Source organism: Triturus cristatus, chromosome 12 (assembly GCF_964204655.1).
Source record: "Triturus cristatus chromosome 12, aTriCri1.1, whole genome shotgun sequence".
Taxonomy (NCBI): domain Eukaryota; kingdom Metazoa; phylum Chordata; class Amphibia; order Caudata; family Salamandridae; genus Triturus; species Triturus cristatus.
The window spans coordinates 111,435,926-111,460,265 of record NC_140595.1 but is presented as its reverse complement, the minus strand read 5'-3'; the positions used below and the strand labels follow the sequence as shown (position 1 = coordinate 111,460,265).

The 24,340-nt window shown below is 48.8% G+C and overlaps 1 protein-coding gene across 1 annotated transcript in view; it reads left to right on the top strand.

Moving 5' to 3' along the window:
• The first annotated feature begins 883 nt into the window (after positions 1 to 883).
• Positions 884 to 24,340, top strand: part of LOC146772785 (cocaine- and amphetamine-regulated transcript protein-like) — a 43,142-nt gene continuing 19,685 nt past the window's right edge. Inside the window, exons 1-2 of the mRNA XM_085637680.1 lie at positions 884 to 1,130; positions 8,895 to 8,975. Of these exons, the coding sequence (XP_085493806.1) occupies positions 957 to 1,130; positions 8,895 to 8,975 (255 nt within the window). The 5' untranslated portion in view covers positions 884 to 956. The remainder of the gene's footprint in view (positions 1,131 to 8,894; positions 8,976 to 24,340) is intronic.

Genomic DNA, 24,340 nt, shown 5'->3' with positions numbered 1-24,340 from the left:
TCGAATAAGAATTCTAAAGCTTGAATGTGTTTTAGCTGGTTCTAAATCACCATCAACCAGTCCAACTAATTGGTCCATTCGACCAAGTGGTGGAGTGCCTTGATGTTAAGCTTGGGATTCTATAGGTGTTGATGTATATATGTAAAATCTTGTAACATATTTCTTCCCCTATAGGTAATAAGGTACCCCCCCACATGTCCAGCGGATACCTCATCCCCCTGTGTGCAGATACGGGTGCGTTAGTGTAAATGTTGGTGTTATGGGCCCCACCAATGAATGCTTGTGTGAATGAATAAGAGTGGTGACGGATCTGTGACGCAGGGAGGATTTGAAAATGTGCCCCCCCCCCCCCCCGGAGCGAGAGAAAGAGAGAGAAGAGAGAGAAAGAATGCGAGAGAAAGAGAGAAAGAAAGAGAGAGAGAAGAGAAGAGAAGAGAAGGAAAGAGAGAGAGAAAGAAAGAAAGAAAGAGAGAGAAAGAGAGAGAAAGAGAGAGAAGGAGAGAGAAAGAAAGAGAGAGAGAGAATGAGAATGAGAGAGAGAGAGAGAGAGAAAGAAAGAGAGAGAGGTATTAACCAGCTCAATGGTACTTGCATTACGAGTTTCAAATCAAAGTGTGGTCAGCTCAGCCATTCATCCTTTGTGAGACTGATAAAATGAGTACCATTGATACTTTTATGCTGCTGACTAACTGCTTCCACGTCTTTGAGCGCGGTATGGTGTCTAGAGAGTATGTGTGGGGGTAGCATATTTTAACTATTTATTCTCAATGTTCCAAGTAGCAGTCCCCCTGCGCATGAGGGGGAGGGAGGAGAAGAGTCGGTCCTATGTGGGGTGGGGGAGGGGTTGAGCCAGTGGGAGATGAAGTATAAAAGGATGGAGAGAGAGCAATGGTTCGCTAGACCCTCTGCTTGAAGACGGCCCCTCTCGCCTCACGCAGCCGCTTCCAGCCTCTGAGATGGAGCCCAGAAGAGCCAGCCTCCTGGGGGGCCCCTCCGCGGGGCTCCTCCGCACCCTGCTGCTGGGGCTCCTCCTCTCCTTCGTGCTCCTGGGCTGCCAGGCGCAGGGGTCCGAGGAGGGGGCGTCGCAAGAGGACCAGACCCCGCAGCACGGCTACCCTGCCAGGACCCTGGTGAGTCCGGAGTACCGGGGAATGAGGGGGGGGGGGAATGAGGGGGGGGCACGCAACCATTCTGAAGACTCGAGAGTACCTGGTGCAGAACCGCGCGGCGGCACCCACCTGTGCTGGGTGATAGTGAAACTAAGAGACAGCTGATGGTGAACAGCTCAGCTGCACCCTCGTTAGCTGGGTAATAGTGGTGAGGCGTGGGGGCAGCTGATGGCGAACAGCCAAGCTGCACCCTTGTGTGCGGGGTAATAATGAAACTATGGGGCAGTTGATGGCGAACAGTGCAACTGCACCCTCGTGTGCCGGGTAATAGTGAGATTATGGGAGAGCTGGTGGCGTACATCGCAGCTGCACCCTCGTGAGCTGGGTAGTAGTGAGACTGCATCCTCGTGAACTGTGTAATAGTGAAACGTTGCTACAGCTGGTGGCGAACAGCGCAGCTGCACCCTCGTGAGTTGGATACTGTTATACTGCACCCTCGTGAACTGTGTAATAGTGAAACTTCGGTACAGCTGGTGGCGAACAGCGCAGCTGCACCCTCGTGAGCTGGGTACTATTGAGAAGGCACCCTCGTGAACTGTGTAATAGTGAAACGTTGCTACAGCTGGTGGCGAACAGCGCAGCTGCACCCTCGTGAGTTGGATACTGTCAGACTGCACCCTCGTGAACTGTGTAATAGTGAAACTTCGGTACAGCTGGTGGCGAGCAGCGCAGCTGCACCCTCGTGAGCTGGGTACTAGTGAGAAGGCACCCTCGTGAATTGTGTAATAGTGAAAAATTGGTACTGTTGATGGCGAACAGCGCGGCTGCACCCTCGTGAGCTGGGTAGTAGTGAGACTGCACCCTCGTGAATTGTGTAATAGTGAAAGTTTGGTACAGTTGATGGCGAACAGTGCGGCTGCACCCTCGTGTGCTCCGTGACGTACAATCGTGGTTAGTTGGCGAGGCTTGTTCATGTATGTTGTCGCTTGTGACTGGAGCTTGGTCGCTGCTGCTGGTGAACAGCGCAGCTGCACTCCCTACTGGCCGATATTAGGAAACTGAGCCGCTCGTGGCGCGTAGTGTACGTTCACTAATTTCCATCTGCACTGTCAGCGCCTCGAGACCCTCACGGGTGAGTAGTGCACTACAAATCCTTGACTGGTTGTCAGGAATGTAGTGACTGCGGGTCGTGTAGCGCTAGGAGGGCAAAGGCAGCGTACCCAATGAGAGATCGCAGCGGCTGAAGGTACAGAGTACCGGGGCGTGGTGTGACCCAAGGCGCTTAGGGGCGCACTGACTTCCCGTGCCCGCTGGTATCCTCGGGGGGTTTAGAGCTCTCTCAGCACGTTTACACATTGAAATAAACGGCCTGGATTGCCCAAGATCACAACGTGTCGCCGGGACTACCAGAGGCTCGCCATGCGTCCTCGATGCGACGTTGCTGGTGTGATACGCGAGTGACTACTTTTAAGCGCCGCGAAGCCCCTCTCCATTCTCATGTAGGAGGTTCCTGGGCCCAGTACATATGTCCATAGGGTAAGGCTGCCGAGAGCCCCGCTGAAGGGAAGTATAGTGCCCTCGCTTGAGATCTCACTAACTCTCCCGCCAAAAGCTGGGCGCTGCCCTCCACCGACCACCCGCCCCCTGTACACCCGCTGTCACACCGGCAGCTGAGAGCAGCTGCCGCCGCGAGACTCCCACCCTCCCTTCCAGGCAGCGGCGCTTTATTGTAGCGCCTGGAAGCAGGGCGGTCTTCAGTGTACATTCCCCACTGACTGCACGCGCAGTCCAGCTTCACTTTGAAAGGAGCACATTTAACCCAATAAGGCAAATTGTAAAACGGATTTTTTTGTCAGCTGGAGCCTATCAACAAAAGAAATAACACACATAATAACAATAGTAATAAAATATTGATAATATTAATATAATATTTGAGAACTGGTAAGTTAGAAGCATTTTCTTCGTAATTCTAGCGTTGCCTGGGGAGTCTTGGCACTAGTAGCATCAATAGACCTGTTACTTCTATGATTAGGGAACTTTATTAGTAGCGTCATGAGTAGGGCGGTATTATTAATATATATGGAGCAGCAGTATTTAATAATCATTTTAACATGGTTGGTATAATGATAGTGAGACGGATTGGAAACAATATTACACATATTAATAGGTTTATGATCTGTGACTATTAACATTATAAGTAGCACGAATAACAGCACTTGTAGCATTAATAAGGGTGCTAAAAATTCGAATTATCAATCAATCAATCAATCAGGGAATTTGTATAGCGCACAACTTACCCGTGAGGGTTTCAAGGCGCTGAAGGGAGGGGGGAACCGCTACTGCTCGAAGAGCCAGGTCTTGAGATGTCTTCTGAAGGTCAGCAGAGTTATTGTCCTCTGTAGTATGAGGGGTGTTGGGGACAGAGTTAATCCTGGTTGTGTCAGTAGATTTAGTATCAACTGTAGCATTAGCAGTGATACTAAAACTATTCGTAGTAGTGTCAGTAACACTACTAGTTCTATGGTCACTCCATTAATTGTCATTACTGCTACTTCTATTAGCAACGCCTGCGGTACTACTAGTGGTGTTAGTAGGGTCAACAGGTAGAGCATTAGCTTCCGTATTTCCCTAGTGTTAGCCGAGCTAGTAATACTTTCAGTAGTACTGGCAGCGTTAGTAGTATTAGCAGACACATTATTTGGATTATTACTAGCAGTAGTAGTCAGCATGATTTTGGGAATACTAGCATTGTGAGTAGAGGCAGTCCTATTACTAGTAGCGTTAGGTGGGCAGTAGGAGTCGTTTAACCGTGTTAGTAGTGTTCGTACTATCACTAGTAGCAGTGCTTGCAGTAGTAGCAGCCCCACTAGTAACTGTAGTATTAGTAGCGCCTAGAGTCACTTTGCCAGCATGAGTAATATTATGAGAAGTGTTATGTGTGATACAAGGCATAGGGATGGTGCTAGCAGGCCGGCAGCTCATAGTAGGGGTGCTGTTTGTAGCACAAGCAGTACTGTCAGTACCACCAATACACTAGCAATGTTGTATTTCCCCAGAGTTTTATTATAGCGCGAACTCGACCCGAAGGTATCGGAGCGCTTTACATGAGCACCAGTTGCGCTACAGACGGACACATTCATGTTTGTTAGGCACGGGGAGATTGATTTGCCCAGAATCACAGGATGTTGAGCGTCATTGCCGAGACTCGAACCCGGTTCCCCAGATTTGAGATCGTCCGCCCTAGCCGTTAGGCCACACCCTCTCCCCATTGTTGGGGCTCCTAGCAGCCGCAGTCCCATAAGTGAAAGATGCTTGTAGGACACGCAGTAGAACCTGGAGGATTTGTACCCCAATTATGCCATTAATAGTAGTGACAGTAATGTGGACTGTACTACTGTTAGTGTCAGCACCAGCGGTGTCGGCAGCAGCCATTTTGGTGGTGACTCCCTGTTAATGATAGCAATAGCCCTTATTGTAAGTGCTTGTAGTAAATGTTATCCTACAGGAACTCACTGAAGGCTCAAAGTGCTGCTATCAATCAGTGCACCTACCCTACTCACCGACACCTATTTTATCAACCCCAGAGGATGAGAGGCTGAGCGGAACCCGTCATCAGCAGGAGCACCAACCCGCCATGCCGCCGTACCCTATATCATATGATGTCATAGATATGGGATTATACACTATAATATGATCTGATCTAAAAAAGCTTCCTGCCAGTGAAGAAAGCTTTGGATTAAAAAATAGCGCTTTCTTATGACACCCGCATAAGTCTGATCCCACCTGGGCTCCCCTTCATTTTACAATGGCTATTTTTCACATTGTGTTAAGTGGCTTACAAAACGCGTCCTACAGTGGAGATATTTATTTACACATTTTATACATGTATTCACCGGTTTGGAAGGCTAGGCCTGGGTGTTGTAATATTCTGCACACACCACAAGTCGCGTAATCTCTTTTTACGCAAACTGCAGGCGCGTCACTCTTTTCAACGGCGCTCCTTTTCTCTACCTCGAGGTGCAGGGGCTGAAAGGATGAGCCGGTTCCCGTCAGGGTTCGAAGTGCAGACAGACCAGTGACTTGCTGCTTACACAAAATTCCCTTCAGCAGGCGCATTAACCCACTCAGCAGTCTTGCCATCTAGAACCACTTTACGGATTCACCTTTAAGCTCACAGGAAGCCCCGGGGATTGGCCCGGGATGTGCATTGCAGAGTCAGTCGGCTCACGAGCCCCGGGGAGTTCTGCACTCTGAAGGGTTTCTGTTATTTAATAATGTATTTTATGTTTCGTGCTTTCCCAGCCCCTGGCGTCACCCTTCAGCACAGCACGGTGAATTGTGGACGCCGCGCCTTCTTAATGTGTGCGCTGATACATTTTGAAAGCTTCTCACAACAGAGCTAATGTGCCTCAACCCTTCACACATATATTACAGAAGAAGGGAACCCCGCCATTTTAGAGACCCTAGGGAAATTAACAGTTTAGTAAACAACAGTGATTCACTTAGGGCAGCCATTACTCTTCTAAACAGTAGAGGCTGCCATGGGGCTGTGATGGCGGGGCAGGGGGGTTGGAAGGAAGAGGGGGGATTTAAAAAAAAAAAAGAATTTCACTTGCCGGCGGGCCGCCGCTTCTCCTCCGTCCTCTTCAGTCAACGTAGGAAGCAGACTACCCTAAGCCAATAACGATGCTGCTGTCATCAGCATGAAAGCAGTGTCGTGATTGGTCTGAGCGCCGTGGTTCGGCGCTGAGACAGGCAGTGGGAGCCTGTGCATGTTCTCCACCCTGGCTGTGCAATACAGCCGGCCAAACCGTCTCCGCCCAACATCCTGAGCTTTCCCTCAGACCGCTGTATTTTGATTACAGCGGTCAGAGGGAAAACCGTGAGGGGATTCCGCTCCTCTTCAATGACGGAGAAGCCAATCTCGGCTCTGCCGCGGGTGTAACGATGGCAGTTTTGGACAGCCTTTCCATGTCGGCCTTTGGGGCCCCCTAGTGGGTCCCCCTTCCCCCTGGCTCTCTGCTTAGGGTCCTGGGGGAAAATCCCTCCACCATGTGGCAGGCGCCGTTTCCGCCCGGCGCTCAAGCTCCATTTTTGAAATGGGAGTTTTCTACCGAACCATGCGCAGTCGCTTTGTAGTCAGGTGTGCGGAACCCCCCATCTATGGTCGGGCGGTTCCCTCACTGAAACGGTGTCAGTTGGAGGCAACATCGAAATGAGGGTCAAAGCATCTTAGTTAACATGAAGCTCAAACAGTACATAGTTTCCAGGCTATGCATAGCAGCAGGTCACCAAACAAATTAATTTATTCATTGCATATTATTGAAGCAACATTGCTAATGTATGCGAAGATCTAACGCTCACAGGTGAGTGAAAGGAACGTGCAGTGTTAAATGAAAACGTAAAAAAAAAGCATCAACTCAAAAAATAACAAGATGTTGCGACTCCTTTTGCTATTTTAACATAATGAAAGGGGAGTCAATATGTCTATAGTCGAGGCGTTTCAATCTCCATAGAATTGAGATCATCATCTGGACACGGTGCGCCAACAGCTAGTATCCAGTGGGCGAACTAAAGAGTCACTCATTCGCTTGGGTTTGATCCGTCTAGGAGAGTAAAACACACAGGGGCACTTGAAAAGCCCTGTTTTGGATGAAGAGAGGTTTTTTTATAATTACAGTGACGGCGGAGTCTCAAGGTACTGAATCACGAAGCTGTCGGATGCCGCAGCGGAGAGGCTCACAGCGGTCAAACAATGGCCAGTGGCATCTTGTCTCAGGGTATGTTCCTAAATGAATTAGAATAGGCTTAACCAGTGGCGTAACAAAACTTGGGGGAGCACTCTGCAAAGTAAATTGGGGGCAGCCGCGGCCCATGCAGGTAAGTTCTGTGGGGCCAGGGCCGGTTCTAGGATATGTGGATCCGGGGCCAAAAGGGAATATTTCGAGGCCCCTCTAATTGATATAAGTGACACAGCTCAGGAAGCTGCTTTGTGCAGACTCCTCCTGGGCCGCAGCTTCTCCTCCCAGCCTCCTACAAGCACCTCTTTTACAGCTCATATGGGCTGAAGGTGTGAGAATTGCTTGAGGGCTGAAAGTTAAAACTGTGGGGGCGCTCAAATGCTGGACATTGGGCGTCCCACAGTGTCTCTGAATGGTCTCCTTGCAATTGGGACAAGTGGAAGTGTCTCCCTCCCCTGGGCCTCCCGAGGCGCGGTGGAGGGGGACCCTCCCATGGACCCTAATTGTAGGGAAACAAAAGGACACACCAGGGCCCCATGCTGGTGGGCTGAGGGCGAGGCCTTGGTCAGCTGCCCACATTGCCCATGCCTTGCGCCGGCCCTGAGTAGGGCGGTGGGGCTGGGTGGGTGGGGGATTCGACCTCGAGGGAACATTTTAAAAATAATTAATTTTCCCTTGCCATCGTCTTTTGAAATCTAGCCCCACCGCTCTTACCTGCACGCGCCCGGCTGTTGTGGGGTCTCCCACGCTTCGGACACAGTCAGGAGCTCTCAGCTGCCAGCCGTGCACAGTGCCTAAGTGGGTCCCCGGGAACACGGGAGCTGCAGGGGATATTGCCACTGGGTTACACTTGCCTATCTATATGTGCTGCCAAACGGGCTAGCGAATCCGAGAACTTGCGTCGTCTGTGTTGCACTCACAGACGCCGGTGCCCGAATTCAGTGCCTCAGACCCTTCCCTGGTTCACCACTGAACCAGACGACGCAAGTTCTCGTTTGTATTACGGATCTGGTAATGTTGTGCGTGAGACGAGCCAAATGATGGCGTACTGTGAGCATCTGCAGTGGCGCGGTACTTCTTATGGTGAGATCACGAATAAGTGTACGGATTAGGGATACACTTAGTTTGGAGTGAGGGTTAAATATTGATACTGGCTCAAGGTTACTAAATTAGAAGTGTCGCTCCCCAGGGGATTGCACTTTGAAAAGGTTGACTGGTCACCTTTATGGGACTTATTCCTGCATTAGGGTGTCGAATTAGTACTAATGATGTGAAACCTTCTCCCAGGTAGTGCCAACATGAAAAATTGACGAAAAAATGAAGTGTGCTGCTTTATTCCGCATAATTTGCTTTTCCTTGCCACACAATTTAGTCAAATCTGCCACATAACTTGTTCCTCCCCTGCCAGATAATTTTAGTGGCCCTGATCATGCAAAACAGATATTTGATATTGCTCGGACTTCTATACAAAATCAATAAAACTGATCTGAGTGAGAGATCTTTTTGTATTGGAAGGGGCAATATTTGTCTTTACTGAAATGATACACCATACTTTCAGGTCCCTTTTTAGGTCTCGCCTGACCCAGCGCATGCGCTGGTCTGGCGAGACATTTTGTGAGGGCTCCAAAAAGTGCTACCAGGCCAGCCTAGAGCTACAGTGGATGTGCGCGGGCGCGCGTGCCGCGCTTGACCGCGATTACTTTCACTTTCGCACGGCCGCTTTGATGTTTGATCGATCGCGAACACTTTCGCGGCCGCACGGCCGCTTGGCATAGCCAATAGGTCTCACTTTTGGGACCTTATATGTATTTAGTTATGCAACTGTTGCATGGCTAAACACTGATAAGGTCCCAAAGGCGAGACCTATTGGCTATGCTAATGCTTGTTTAATTATGACAGAGCACATTCAACCCTTCATCCTCCAAGTGTCCGTGATAAATAGTATTGGGATGGTAACAATAAACTCTAATATTTAGAGCTTTGTGAAGCAGCAGTCATGGATAGAAACTGTAATTTAGTGACCAATTTGGGTTTTTATTTCTAGGTCGATGCGTTGGAAGAACTTCTGGAGAACAATCAAGATAACAGACTATCTGTGGAGAAGAAAGCCAGCATGCTGCCCAGGGTGAGTATTGTCCTCAAGTGCAGACTGGGAATTGCTCAGGGGGTTGAGTGTCTGCTGCAGAGGTCTGCTTGTAACCCTCAGGTATTGAGATTAAGTCCTGGCGTGGCTGAGACAGCCTTTTATCCTCCCTAAAATGGGATCAGAGGATTTCTGTAACCCCACATTTACATATAGGCTGCCTCTATGTCAAGGCACCAAAGCACACTCACTGGCTCTATGTCACTGGCTCTATGTCAAGGCACTGAAGCACACTCACTGGCTCTATGTCAAAGCACTGAAGCACACTCACTGGCTCTATGTCAAGACACTGAAGCACACACACACTGGCTCTATGTCAAGACACTGAAGCACACACACTGGCTCTATGTCAAGACACTGAAGCACACACTCACTGGCTCTATGTCACTGGCTCTATGTCAAGGCACTGAAGCACACTCACTGGCTCTATGTCAAAGCACTGAAGCACACTCACTGGCTCTATGTCAAGGCACTGAAGCACACACACACTGGCTCTATGTCAAGACACTGAAGCACACACACTGGCTCTATGTCAAGACACTGAAGCACACACACTGGCTCTATGTCAAGACACTGAAGCACACACTCACTGGCTCTATGTCACTGGCTCTATGTCAAGGCACTGAAGCACACTCACTGGCTCTATGTCAAGGCACTGAAGCACACTCACTGGCTCTATGTCAAAGCACTGAAGCACACTCACTGGCTCTATGTCAAAGCACTGAAGCACACACACTGGCTCTATGTCAAGACACTGAAGCACACACTCACTGGCTCTATGTCACTGGCTCTATGTCAAGGCACTGAAGCACACTCACTGGCTCTATGTCAAGGCACTGAAGCACACTCACTGGCTCTATGTCAAAGCACTGAAGCACACTCACTGGCTCTATGTCAAGGCACTGAAGCACACTCAATGGCTCTATGTCAAGACACTGAAGCACACACTCACTGGCTCTATGTCACTGGCTCTATGTCAAGGCACTGAAGCACACTCACTGGCTCTATGTCAAGGCACTGAAGCACACTCACTGGCTCTATGTCAAGGCACTGAAGCACACTCACTGTCAAGGCACTGAAGCACACTCACTGGCTCCATGGCAAGGCACTGAAGCACACTCACTGGCTCTATGTCAAGACACTGAAGCACACACACACTGGCTCTATGTCAAGGCACTGAAGCACACTCACTGGCTCTATGTCAAGGCACTGAAGCACACTCACTGGCTCTATGTCAAGGCACTGAAGCAGCCACACACTGGCTCTATCTCAAGGCACTGAAGCACACACACACTGGCTCTATGTCAAGACACTGAAGCACACACACACACTGGCTCTATGTCAAGGCACTGAAGCACACTCACTGGCTCTATGTCAAGGCACTGAAGCACACTCACTGGCTCTATGTCAAGGCACTGAAGCACACACACTGGCTCTATGTCAAGACACTGAAGCACACACTCACTGGCTCTATGTCACTGGCTCTATGTCAAGGCACTGAAGCACACTCACTGGCTCTATGTCAAGGCACTGAAGCACACTCACTGGCTCTATGTCAAAGCACTGAAGCACACTCACTGGCTCTATGTCAAGGCACTGAAGCACACTCACTGGCTCTATGTCAAGGCACTGAAGCACACTCACTGGCTCTATGTCAAGGCACTGAAGCACACTCACTGGCTCTATGTCAAGGCACTGAAGCACACTCACTGGCTCTATGTCAAGGCACTGAAGCACACTCACTGGCTCTATGTCAAGGCACTGAAGCACACTCACTGTCTCTATGTCAAGGCACTGAAGCACACACACACTGGCTCTATGTCAAGACACTGAAGCACACTCACTGGCTCTATGTCAAGGCACTGAAGCACACTCACTGTCTCTATGTCAAGGCACTGAAGCACACACACACTGGCTCTATGTCAAGGCACTGAAGCACACTCACTGGCTCTATGTCAAGGCACTGAAGCAGCCACAGACTGGCTCTATCTCAAGGCACTGAAGCACACTCACTGGCTCTATGTCAAGGCACTGAAGCACACTCACTGGCTCTATGTCAAGGCACTGAAGCACACTCACTGTCAAGGCACTGAAGCACACTCACTGGCTCTATGTCAAGGCACTGAAGCACACTCACTGGCTCTATGTCAAGGCACTGAAGCAGCCACACACTGGCTCTATCTCAAGGCACTGAAGCACACTCACTGGCTCTATGTCAAGGCACTGAAGCACACTCACTGGCTCTATGTCAAGGCACTGAAGCACACTCACTGGCTCTATGTCAAGGCACTGAAGCACACTCACTGTCTCTATGTCAAGGCACTGAAGCACACTCACTGGCTCTATGTCAAGGCACTGAAGCACACACACACACTGGCTCTATGTCAAGGCACTGAAGCACACTCACTGGCTCTATGTCAAGGCACTGAAGCACACTCACTGGCTCTATGTCAAGGCACTGAAGCAGCCACACACTGGCTCTATCTCAAGGCACTGAAGCACACTCACTGGCTCTATGTCAAGGCACTGAAGCACACTCACTGGCTCTATGTCAAGGCACTGAAGCACACTCACTGTCTCTATGTCAAGGCACTGAAGCACACTCACTGTCTCTATGTCAAGGCACTGAAGCACACTCAGTGGCTCTATGTCAAGACACTGAAGCACACACACACACTGGCTCTATGTCAAGACACTGAAGCACACACACTGGCTCTATGTCAAGGCACTGAAGCACACTCACTGTCTCTATGTCAAGGCACTGAAGCACACACACACTGGCTCTATGTCAAGACACTGAAGCACACACACACACTGGCTCTATGTCAAGACACTGAAGCACACACACTGGCTCTATGTCAAGGCACTGAAGCACACACACACTGGCTCTATGTCAAGACACTGAAGCACACACACACACTGGCTCTATGTCAAGGCACTGAAGCACACACACACTGGCTCTATTTCAAGGCACTGAAGCACACACACACTGGCTCTATGTCAAGACACTGAAGCACACACACTGGCTCTATGTCAAGGCACTGTTCTGCTTGTGTTTTCGGATCAGATAGAACCCACTCATCAGGGCCTCACTAACCCAGCCAGAACGTTACCCCCCCCCTCCCTAGAACCTATTTACAATCCTACAACCACATATATCTATCACCTAAGGACAGGGGATTCCTACTATGTATACCAAGATCTCACAATCGGCGGCCTCGCGATCCTATACGGATCCAGACCTTTCTGCCCATACGACAGTATCACAAGTGGCGGCCTCGCGGTCCCATACGAACCCAGACCTCTCTGCCCATACGACAGTATCAGCACAATCGGCGGCCTCGCGATCCCCTACGAATCCAGACCTCTCTGCCCATACGACAGTATCACAAGTGGCGGCCTCGCGGTCCCATACGAACCCAGACCTCTCTGCCCATACGACAGTATTAGCAAGTGGCGGCCTCGCGGTCCCATACGAACCCAGACCTCTCTGCCCATACGACAGTATTAGCACAATCGGCGGCCTCACGATCCCCTACGAATCCAGACCTCTCTGCCCATACGACAGTATCACAAGTGGCGGCCTCGCGGTCCCATACGAACCCAGACCTCTCTGCCCATACGACAGTGTCAGCACAATCGGCGGCCTCGCGATCCCCTACGAATCCAGACCTCTCTGCCCATACGACAGTATCACAAGTGGCGGCCTCGCGGTCCCATACGAACCCAGACCTCTCTGCCCAGACGACAGTATCAGCACAATCGGCGGCCTCGCGATCCCCTACGAATCCAGACCTCTCTGCCCATACGACAGTATCACAAGTGGCGGCCTCGCGGTCCCATACGAACCCAGACCTTTCTGCCCATACGACAGTATCACAAGTGGCGGCCTCGCGGTCCCATACGAACCCAGACCTCTCTACCCAGATGGCAGTCTCATACGACAGTTCATCCTATGGTCACCATAACATACAAAAAGGGCTCACTATTCATCAGATCACACAAGGATTGCCAGTTTGAGTATAGCCTGTTCTCAGGTTCGAGGGGCTCCTCTTCCCCTTATTCAGTTACCACTTACCTGATCAGGGTTAACATCTGTTCATGTAGCCGCAGCTGACTAGAAGAATAGGCTACCCTCTTATACAAGAACACGCAGCACATGTTGGTTCACTACAAACTGGATACTTTATTACTCATTACATACATAATCACATAACATTACGATATAACACATAACCTGCAAAGAAAAGTGAAAGATTAAGTTGTACACTCTAATAAGAAAGGGTCGACATCAAAATGGCGATAGTAATCAGAATACCTCCTAATATTTGACGTAACAAATGCAAATCATGTAACCAATTAAAGAGCCAGTCAAACCAGCCCTGATCAATGTGTTTTCTAACTTCTTCTGTCAAGTCATGTAGCTTGTTAATGTGAGCTCGAATGGATTGTGTATGATCAGACAAGTTAAAACAACAAAGACCCTCAAAATCAGAACAATCGTGTCCATGTTTAAGCAAAAGATAATCAATGGCCGCTCGATTTTGCAAGATAGCCCTTCGTTCACCCTGGGCGTCTAATAGCATGTCCGACAGGACTGTGGAAGTATTATTAATGGATTTCACCATCCAGCAGGCCATTTTCTCAATAGATTTGGCATTATAAACTGCCAAAGCAGGAACACCAATAATTGAAAATATGAGTCAAAGTTTCCAACGAGGCAGGATCTCATCGGTGTCAGGCAGAAATAAGGGGTCTTCGTCACTTGCTTGGCCAATGTAACCCAAAAGTTTGGCGACGAATCCCACGCAGCGAAGGAACGCGACACTCGGGTTCTCAACTCATCCCGGGTTGATGGGATCCCTCCTCTCTCGTCGCACCAGCCCAAAAACAGTCCGATGCCGACACATCCCGCAGCAACAGTCCAAAGAATGATCTGAAAGAGAATCAAATACAGGCATTATTCATTCTCGTAAGTAACATTTGTCAGCCGGGACTGCTTCCCAGCTATCTTTCCCTGGTCTCATAACTAAAATGGTATTATCTTGACCGGTTGCAATGACCTCTGCTTGTTCAGGGGGATTCTTAGGCGACTGCACCCAAACTCTGGCCCCAGGATTGTCTGTAGAGCCAAAACCTTTCTGACCTCGTACAGTTAGCAACGTTGGGGCAGTGCCTTTTACCATCTCACCACTGAAGACAGGCATTATTAGCAATTGAGCCACTCGGTCAGTTTTATGTATTAGTAAGTCAACCTCACTGCCATTCAGCAGGAGCACCTTAATCTCTCCCTGATAATCACTATCAATAATTCCTCCAAGCACCTGAATGCCTTTTACAGCCAGCCCCGATCTAGGGGCAATTAATCCGAAATTTCCAGGTGGTATCTGAACACCAACACCTGTTTCAAGGATGACTCGATCTTTACTTTTTATAATGGTGTCATCCATGGCATGCAAGTCTAAACCTGCCGACCCTGGGGTCGCTCTGCATGGAGCCAAAGCTCCGGGAGTAATCTCCCAGTACATCACAGTCTCTCTGATCTCATTGGGTTTAGCAACAACATTCGGAGGAAACAGACGCATAAGTGGGGATTCAGCATTTAGAAAAGGACGGTTATTCAAAATCAATAGCGCTTGAGGCAAAAAATCTCGCCAATTCTTATACTTGTCATCTGTTAATTTGCGCAGTTGGTCTTTTAGCAGGCCATTCAACCTCTCCACAAGACCCGAGGCCTGTGGATAATAGGGTATATGAAACACCCATTCAATATTGTTTTCCACACAGAATTCCTGTACCAATCTTCCACGAAAATGGGATGCATTGTCAGATTGAATTTGGAATGGCACACCATAATACATCATAATCAATTCCAATGTTTTAATAGTATTCAGTTGGGTAGCTTGCTTACAGGGAAGGGCCACCAACAGGCCACTGTATGTATCAACAATGGTGCAAACATATTGACAATTCCTACTCATAGGGAGTGGACCAATGTAATCAATCTGCCAAATTTGAGCGGGCACTTTCCCGCGATGTAAATGACCTTTAACAATTTGGGGCACTTTGCGCTGCCTGATATGCTGACAAATGGGACAATGTAGAATAACATTTTTAATTAAATCTAGGGGAATATAAATTCCTCGATCAGCAGCCCACCTGCTAGTGGCTTTCTCTCCAAAGTGTCCTGCTTTCTGGTGTGCCCATTTCGCCAATCCCGCAATATCAGAATCTTGCGTGTCCACCACTGCCTCAGCAATTTTAGATTTCTCATCTGCAATATTATGAAAGAATTTGTCAAGAGAGTCTATCGGGGTATGAGCATCCACATGGAAGATTGTAACAGTACTCTGTGGGAGCATTTCCCAAATCTCCTGCCATAATTATTTTCCCCACAATTCCTTGGAATGGATTTTCCAACTATGGGAATGCCAAGTCGGTAACCAAACTGCCAGTCCATTGGCAGTAGACCAAGAATCGGTAAAAATATGACATATGCCAGGTAACTCTTGTTTCAGGACTTGATAAACAGCATAGAGTTCAGCAAATTGACTGCTCTTACCCTCACCAGTTGTACTCAGCAATTTTTGTGTGATCGGATTATAGGACACTGCCTTCCAATGCCGTTTCGTCCCTATGAACCTTGCTGAACCATCCGTAAACCAGACATGGTTTCTGTCCTCTGCGGACAAATCATCAAAAGGTTTACCCCACTTAACAGGAGATTCCTGTACTAAAGGTACGAAACATTCACTCTCAGTTTCAGTTGATGGCGCCCGTGCCACCTGCTCATGAAAAGATGCAACTCCTTTTTGTCCCACACGTGCCCTATCTTGTATATACCATTTCCATTTAATCACACTCGCCTCTTGAGCGTGTCCAATTCGGTGAGTTTTCGGCGAACTCATAACCCACTGCATGATAGGAATTTTAGGTCGCAAAACTATATCATGTCCCAAAGTCAACTGCTCGGTATCCACCAGAGCCCAATAACATGCAAGTAGCTGTTTCTCAAAAGGTGTATAACGCTCACCAGCATCAGGTAACTTTTTGGTCCAGAAACCTAACGGTACTCTACTCTTGCCTTGTTTCTGCCACAAACTCCAATTCGCATAAAGGCCTTGTACAGACACATTCAAATCCACATCACCATCACATACAGGCCATAAATCCAGAGCATGCTGAATTGCTTCTTTTGCCAGACTGAACGCATCTTGCTGTGGTTTATCCCATTCAAATGCATTCTTTTTACGAGTGACACGGTACAAAGGGGCCAATATTTGACTCAAATGAGGAATATGCTGGCGCCAAAATCCAAACAAACCAATGAAGCTTTGGGCTTCTTTCCTATTTCTCGGAACTGCGAAATCAAGAATTTTCTGTTTAACCTGAGGGATCACTTCTCGGTGCCCTTCATGCCAATTAATACCCAAAAATTTTACAGCTTGGGACGGACCTTGTAATTTATCCGGGTTGATTTCCCAACCTTTCTCACGCAGGCACTCAATGACTCTATCCAATTGGGTCTGAACTTCCTCTCGTGATTCGCCTTGGATCAAAATATCATCAATATAGTGACATATCTGAATTTGTGGATGAACCGGTACCTCAGCCAGATGCTCTGCCACCAGCCGGTGACATATCGTAGGACTATGCACATAGCCCTGAGGAAGACTTCTAAACGTCATCTGACGCCCGTTCCACGTAAAACTGAATTGTTCCTGACACTCAGGGGCAATCGGAATCGAAAAGAAAGCATTAGCAATATCAATGGACGCATACCATGCACCTGGATGTTTTTGGATTCTTTCAATTAGGGTAATAACATCCGGTACTGCAACAGTCAAAGAGGGTGTGTGTCTATTCAATTCTCGATAATCAACAGTCATGCGCCAAGAATTATCACTCTTACGTACAGGCCAAACAGGATTATTCCAAGCAGAAGTAACTGGGGTGATAACACCTGCATCCACCAACTCCTGAATAGTGGTACTAATCTCTTCATGACCACCCGGAATACGATACTGCTTTTGACGAACCACTTTTGTCGCCTGGGGAACTTTTATGGGGGGCATTCTTAAACGACCAACCCGTACAGGCCTGGACGATATATAATGTTTAGTTCCAAATTGGTAACATCCATCATCTAAGTGCAAAGTCATTCCTTTCAAAATATCAATTCCAATTATGAATTCTAAGAGTGGCACCACTAATACAGAGTATTCTTTTCTAGGAATTCTACCTATTCTCATTTCAAGTAAGGTTTGAACTGCGGGAGTTTCCTTTCCGCCTAATCCGGTAATTGTAAAAGGCTGACCTTTAAACTTCTTTGATTTTCCATGAATAAGAGTGGCCTCCGCTCCTGTATCTACCAATGCTCGGGCCCTTTGGACATTACGATGTCTCCAATAAATATCAATTTCTGCGTTCTGTGTACCAGGATAAATCAGGATAAAGACTCTCACGTTTCCTAGGTATCGATACCTCCTGTTCATATCCATCTCCATTACGAAATGGATTACTGTTCCCTGCATTGTACTGCGGGTTTCGATCGGCCAATATGTGTCGATCCTCTCTCCTTCTCAACTCAGGGGATTGATCCCTATCATCTCTACGTCTGCTGTTAACATAATCATCTTTCCCCCTCTCTCTTTCCCCCTCTCTCTCCCTGTCTCTCTCACGACGGGGGGACAAGTCACGCACATAACGTCGATCATCACGACGATCAGAGCGCCCACGGCGGTCGTCATCACCGCTACCGTCAGAAAAACCACGATCACACTCAGTCGTCCGAACACGCCGGGCACCCTCCTTTCGATCCAAGCCACGTTTGCGAAACATTTCCCACAAACGAGAAGTGGTCTCACCATCAATGTCCTCCTTCCGCACACCATCAGCCATAAGACCAAAAAACATATCACGTCTAGTAAGTTTATTGTCACCAGGAGTACGAGTGTCGGGCCGGGATTGCCGTTCAGGTTTAAACCACTCACCCAACTCACCGAGTTGGCGTACCGATTCCAGCACCACAGATAACATGTTACCAGTCTGATTAATCAACAAAGTCATCATAACCTGCTTATAAGCAACAGGAGAAGAACGAATAATACGATTCCGCACAGAAGATGTCAAGAAACCATCAAGCAACCTGTCAGCAGTATTCAGAAAAATTGCCGTTTTCATCACCTCCTCTTTGAGACGTTGCGTAGCATCGCGCAAAGTATACCACGGTTTGTCATTCACAGGCCAATCAGATTCAGTAGGATATTTTTGATTACAACCCTCAGTCGCCAATTGAAGCAAAGAAATTTGACCACCAACATTAAAGTTACGAAAATGATCCTGTACAGTAGAATCCGAACTCAAGGAACAAAACTTCAAACAATCGCCAGCATCCAACATAATGCCAGCAGCGCCCAGTTCATAAAGGCGCACCATCCATGTGAGTAAGGACTCACCAGCTCGCTGCCGAAATCTTTGTAAAATATCACTAATTTCTTGTTGAGTAAAATCCTCCAAAGAGTCTAAAGCAATACCATTCGGAGCACCGGGAGCCTGCTGCAATTTCCGCCGAAAAACCGGATGCACCGAGACCGCGGGACGAGCAGCACAAGGAGCTCGACCAGTAAACGTAGAGGAACAATCAGTGTAAGAAGCATCGACCCCACTCGAAGGACGAACGCAATCATGGAGTGCACCATCAGAGGCGCAAGAAGCAGACTTACAATCACGGCCGGAGCGAGAGGACTCGCGCTTGGCAGACTCCTCACCCGAGGAAGGAGAATCACTCGAGTTCCAGATATTACCATCCCATTCATCAGGATTCCAATCCAGTCCGGCTTTCGCCACGACCAGACGCACCTTTCGCTTCGAAACCCGACCACGCCGATTTTTGTATTTATAACGAGCAATTCGCACAGCCGCCCTCTCGGCAATAGTTTGGTACGTCTCAAGTTTGTCAGCAAGTAACTTATTTTGACACCGCAACAAAGTATGAGCATTCTGAATCTCAACAAAATTCGCTTCCACATCCTTATGCACATTCTGTAACTTCAACAACCTCTCATGCAGGATCCTGTACGCAGACAGAACAATCCAACCTCTGCGCCCCAAAACGGGAAGTTCATCACCCCTAGATACTGGCGCCTTCTGTAAACAAGTAATCACATCAGCCGGCTCCGCCAGCTCCAAAAAAGAATTCCAATTCTCACTCAAACCAGTAGAATCAGCCCACTCACGGGCTAAGGCTTCATAAGGCGTTGAATCCCAGCCGGGAATATCAACGGGTAACCTAAAAGTAGATTTCGACTTTCTAGAAAACATGCTTGAAAATAAAGAAAAAGAGAAAAAGAAGAAAGAGAAAAGAAAACTACACGCAGGTAGATACAAATAATATACAAACAAAACCACGCACGCGCCGAAGGCAAACACAACACAACCACAACGCACACAGGTTTCGTAAACGGTTCGTGACGCCAAATGTTCTGCTTGGGTTTTCGGATCAGATAGAACCCACTCATCAGGGCCTCACTAACCCAGCCAGAACGTTACCCCCCCCCTCCCTAGAACCTATTTACAATCCTACAACCACATATATCTATCACCTAAGGACAGGGGATTCCTACTATGTATACCAAGATCTCACAATCGGCGGCCTCGCGATCCCATACGGATCCAGACCTTTCTGCCCATACGACAGTATCACAAGTGGCGGCCTCGCGGTCCCATACGAACCCAGACCTCTCTGCCCATACGACAGTATCAGCACAATCGGCGGCCTCGCGATCCCCTACGAATCCAGACCTCTCTGCCCATACGACAGTATCACAAGTGGCGGCCTCGCGGTCCCATACGAACCCAGACCTCTCTGCCCATACGACAGTATTAGCAAGTGGCGGCCTCGCGGTCCCATACGAACCCAGACCTCTCTGCCCATACGACAGTATTAGCACAATCGGCGGCCTCGCGATCCCCTACGAATCCAGACCTCTCTGCCCATACGACAGTATCACAAGTGGCGGCCTCGCGGTCCCATACGAACCCAGACCTCTCTGCCCATACGACAGTGTCAGCACAATCGGCGGCCTCGCGATCCCCTACGAATCCAGACCTCTCTGCCCATACGACAGTATCACAAGTGGCGGCCTCGCGGTCCCATACGAACCCAGACCTCTCTGCCCAGGCGACAGTATCAGCACAATCGGCGGCCTCGCGATCCCCTACGAATCCAGACCTCTCTGCCCATACGACAGTATCACAAGTGGCGGCCTCGCGGTCCCATACGAACCCAGACCTCTCTGCCCATACGAAAGTATCACAAGTGGCGGCCTCGCGGTCCCATACGAACCCAGACCTCTCTACCCAGATGGCAGTCTCATACGACAGTTCATCCTATGGTCACCATAACATACAAAAAGGGCTCACTATTCATCAGATCACACAAGGATTGCCAGTTTGAGTATAGCCTGTTCTCAGGTTCGAGGGGCTCCTCTTTCCCTTATTCAGTTACCACTTACCTGATCAGGGTTAACATCTGTTCATGTAGCCGCAGCTGACTAGAAGAATAGGCTACCCTCTTATACAAGAACACGCAGCACATGTTGGTTCACTACAAACTGGATACTTTATTACTCATTACATACATAATCACATAACATTACGATATAACACATAACCTGCAAAGAAAAGTGAAAGATTAAGTTGTACACTCTAATAAGAAAGGGTCGACATCACCTTAGTAGTATGTAGCCTGCACTCAGTGGTCATCTAGGTTCCCTTCTCGTCTGTATCTCGGCTCGCCTGGAATCACCCTTCTTCGAGTCACTGGGACCTCTTCCTTATCGGCTACTCTCTCCTCTCTGGCTATTCTGCTAGGAAAGCATCTGTCTCTCGGTTCTTCTCCGCCTTCAAGATGGCGTCTGTCTTCCCTGGAATAAGTAGTAGCTTTACTGCTAACGGCCAGATGCCGCCTACGGACTGAACATGTAACTGCCTCAGACTTTCACTAATATAGAGGTGCATTTCCTCATGGAAAATTCCGGCCCGTAACCTGCCGCCCACCAAATTCTTGTACCTCCCCGTACCAAGGACACGTTCCCAGCCGGCCGGCCTGATGTAGTGTCTTCGGCATGAAGAAAAATACAATCCTTCGATAAGGGCCGGCCTGAACCGGTTCTCTCCAAGCGAATAACACCTCATAACTAAAACATAACTCTTGGCCTAGAAGCATCCCAAGCTGCCGAAGCAGAAAGAAAGATGGAGTCTCTCCCGTTTGAGGCCTACCAGGCCTGAATTCAGCACAGCTCCATGAAATACCCTCACTACAGGACAGGTTATCCCTAATACTAACGAATCTATCCCCTAGGCTATGTGTGCAAGCCCTGATCTATGGGGAAGAGCACAGAATCATGTCAAAGTGCCTAGTAAATAGGCTCCATTCACTACTCTAACCCTTAGGCTTGAATGGTAAGAGACTGAAGTCACATTCAATCACTTGTTAACACAAGAAGGCCAGGAAAATCGAGCAGAACAGGCACTGAAGCACACACACACTGGCTCTATGTCAAGACACTGAAGCACACACACACACTGGCTCTATGTCAAGGCACTGAAGCACACTCACTGGCTCTATGTCAAGGCACTGAAGCACACTCACTGTCTCTATGTCAAGGCACTGAAGCACACTCACTGTCTCTATGTCAAGGCACTGAAGCACACTCACTGTCTCTATGTCAAGGCACTGAAGCACACTCACTGGCTCTATGTCAAGACACTGAAGCACACACACACACTGGCTCTATGTCAAGACACTGAAGCACACACACTGGCTCTATGTCAAGGCACTGAAGCACACACACTGGCTCTATGTCAAGGCACTGAAGCACACTCACTGGCTCTATGTCAAGGCACTGAAGCACACTCACTGGCTCTATGTCAAGGCACTGAAGCACACTCACCGTCTCTATGTCAAGGCACTGAAGCACACTCACTGTCTCTATGTCAAGGCACTGAAGCACACTCACTGGCTCTATGTCAAGACACTGAAGCACACACACACACTGGCTCTATGTCAAGGCACTGAAGCACACACACACTGGCTCTATGTCAAGGCACTGAAGCACACTCACTGTCTCTATGTCAAGGCACTGAAGCACACTCACTGGCTCTATGTCAAGACACTGAAGCACACACACACACTGGCTCCATGTCAAGACACTGAAGCACACACACTGGCTCTATGTCAAGGCACTGAAGCACACACACACTGGCTCTATGTCAAGACACTGAAGCACACACACACACTGGCTCTATGTCAAGGCACTGAAGCACACACACACTGGCTCTATGTCAAGGCACTGAAGCACACTCACTGGCTCTATGTCAAGACACTGAAGCACACACTCACTGGCTCTATGTCACTGGCTCTATGTCAAGGCACTGAAGCACACTCACTGGCTCTATGGCAAGGCACTGAAGCACACTCACTGGCTCTATGTCAAGGCACTGAAGCACACACACACTGGCTCTATGTCAAGGCACTGAAGCACACTCACTGGCTCTATGTCAAGGCACTGAAGCACACTCACTGGCTCTATGTCAAGGCACTGAAGCAGCCACACACTGGCTCTATCTCAAGGCACTGAAGCACACACACACTGGCTCTATGTCAAGACACTGAAGCACACACACACACACTGGCTCTATGTCAAGGCACTGAAGCACACTCACTGGCTCTATGTCAAGGCACTGAAGCACACTCACTGGCTCTATGTCAAGGCACTGAAGCAGCCACACACTGGCTCTATCTCAAGGCACTGAAGCACACTCACTGGCTCTATGTCAAGGCACTGAAGCACACTCACTGGCTCTATGTCAAGGCACTGAAGCACACTCACTGGCTCTATGTCAAGGCACTGAAGCACACTCACTGGCTCTATGTCAAGGCACTGAAGCACACTCACTGGCTCTATGTCAAGGCACTGAAGCATACTCACTGGTTCTATGTCAAGGCACTGAAGCACACTCACTGTCTCTATGTCGAGACACTGAAGCACACTCACTGGCTCTATGTCAAGGCACTGAAGCACACTCACTGGCTCTATGTCAAGGCACTGAAGCAGCCACACACTGGCTCTATGTCAAGGCACTGAAGCACACTCACTGGCTCTATGTCAAGGCACTGAAGCACACTCACTGGCTCTATGTCAAGGCACTGAAGCACACTCACTGGCTCTATGTCAAGGCACTGAAGCACACTCACTGGCTCTATGTCAAGGCACTGAAGCACACACACACACACTGGCTCTATGTCAAGGCACTGAAGCACACTCACTGGCTCTATGTCAAGGCACTGAAGCACACTCACTGGCTCTATGTCAAGGCACTGAAGCAGCCACACACTGGCTCTATCTCAAGGCACTGAAGCACACTCACTGGCTCTATGTCAAGGCACTGAAGCACACTCACTGGCTCTATGTCAAGGCACTGAAGCACACTCACTGTCTCTATGTCAAGGCACTGAAGCACACTCACTGTCTCTATGTCAAGGCACTGAAGCACACTCACTGGCTCTATGTCAAGACACTGAAGCACACACACACACACACTGGCTCTATGTCAAGACACTGAAGCACACACACTGGCTCTATGTCAAGGCACTGAAGCACACACACACTTGCTCTATGTCAAGACACTGAAGCACACACACACACACTGGCTCTATGTCAAGACACTGAAGCACACACACTGGCTCTATGTCAAGGCACTGAAGCACACATACACTGGCTCTATGTCAAGACACTGAAGCACACACACACACTGGCTCTATGTCAAGGCACTGAAGCACACACACACTGGCTCTATGTCAAGACACTGAAGCACACACACACACTGGCTCTATGTCAAGACACTGAAGCACACACACTGGCTCTATGTCAAGGCACTGAAGCACACACACACTGGCTCTATGTCAAGACACTGAAGCACACACACACACACTGGCTCTATGTCAAGGCACTGAAGCACACTCAGTGGCTCTATGTCAAGGCACTGAAGCACACTCACTGGCTCTATGTCAAGGCACTGAAGCACACTCACTGTCTCTATGTCACGGCACTGAAGCACACTCACTGTCTCTATGTCAAGGCACTGAAGCACATTCACTGGCTCTATGTCAAGACACTGAAGCACACACACACACACTGGCTCTATGTCAAGACACTGAAGCACACACACTGGCTCTATGTCAAGGCACTGAAGCACACACACACTGGCTCTATGTCAAGGCACTGAAGCACACTCACTGTCTCTATGTCAAGGCACTGAAGCACACTCACTGGCTCTATGTC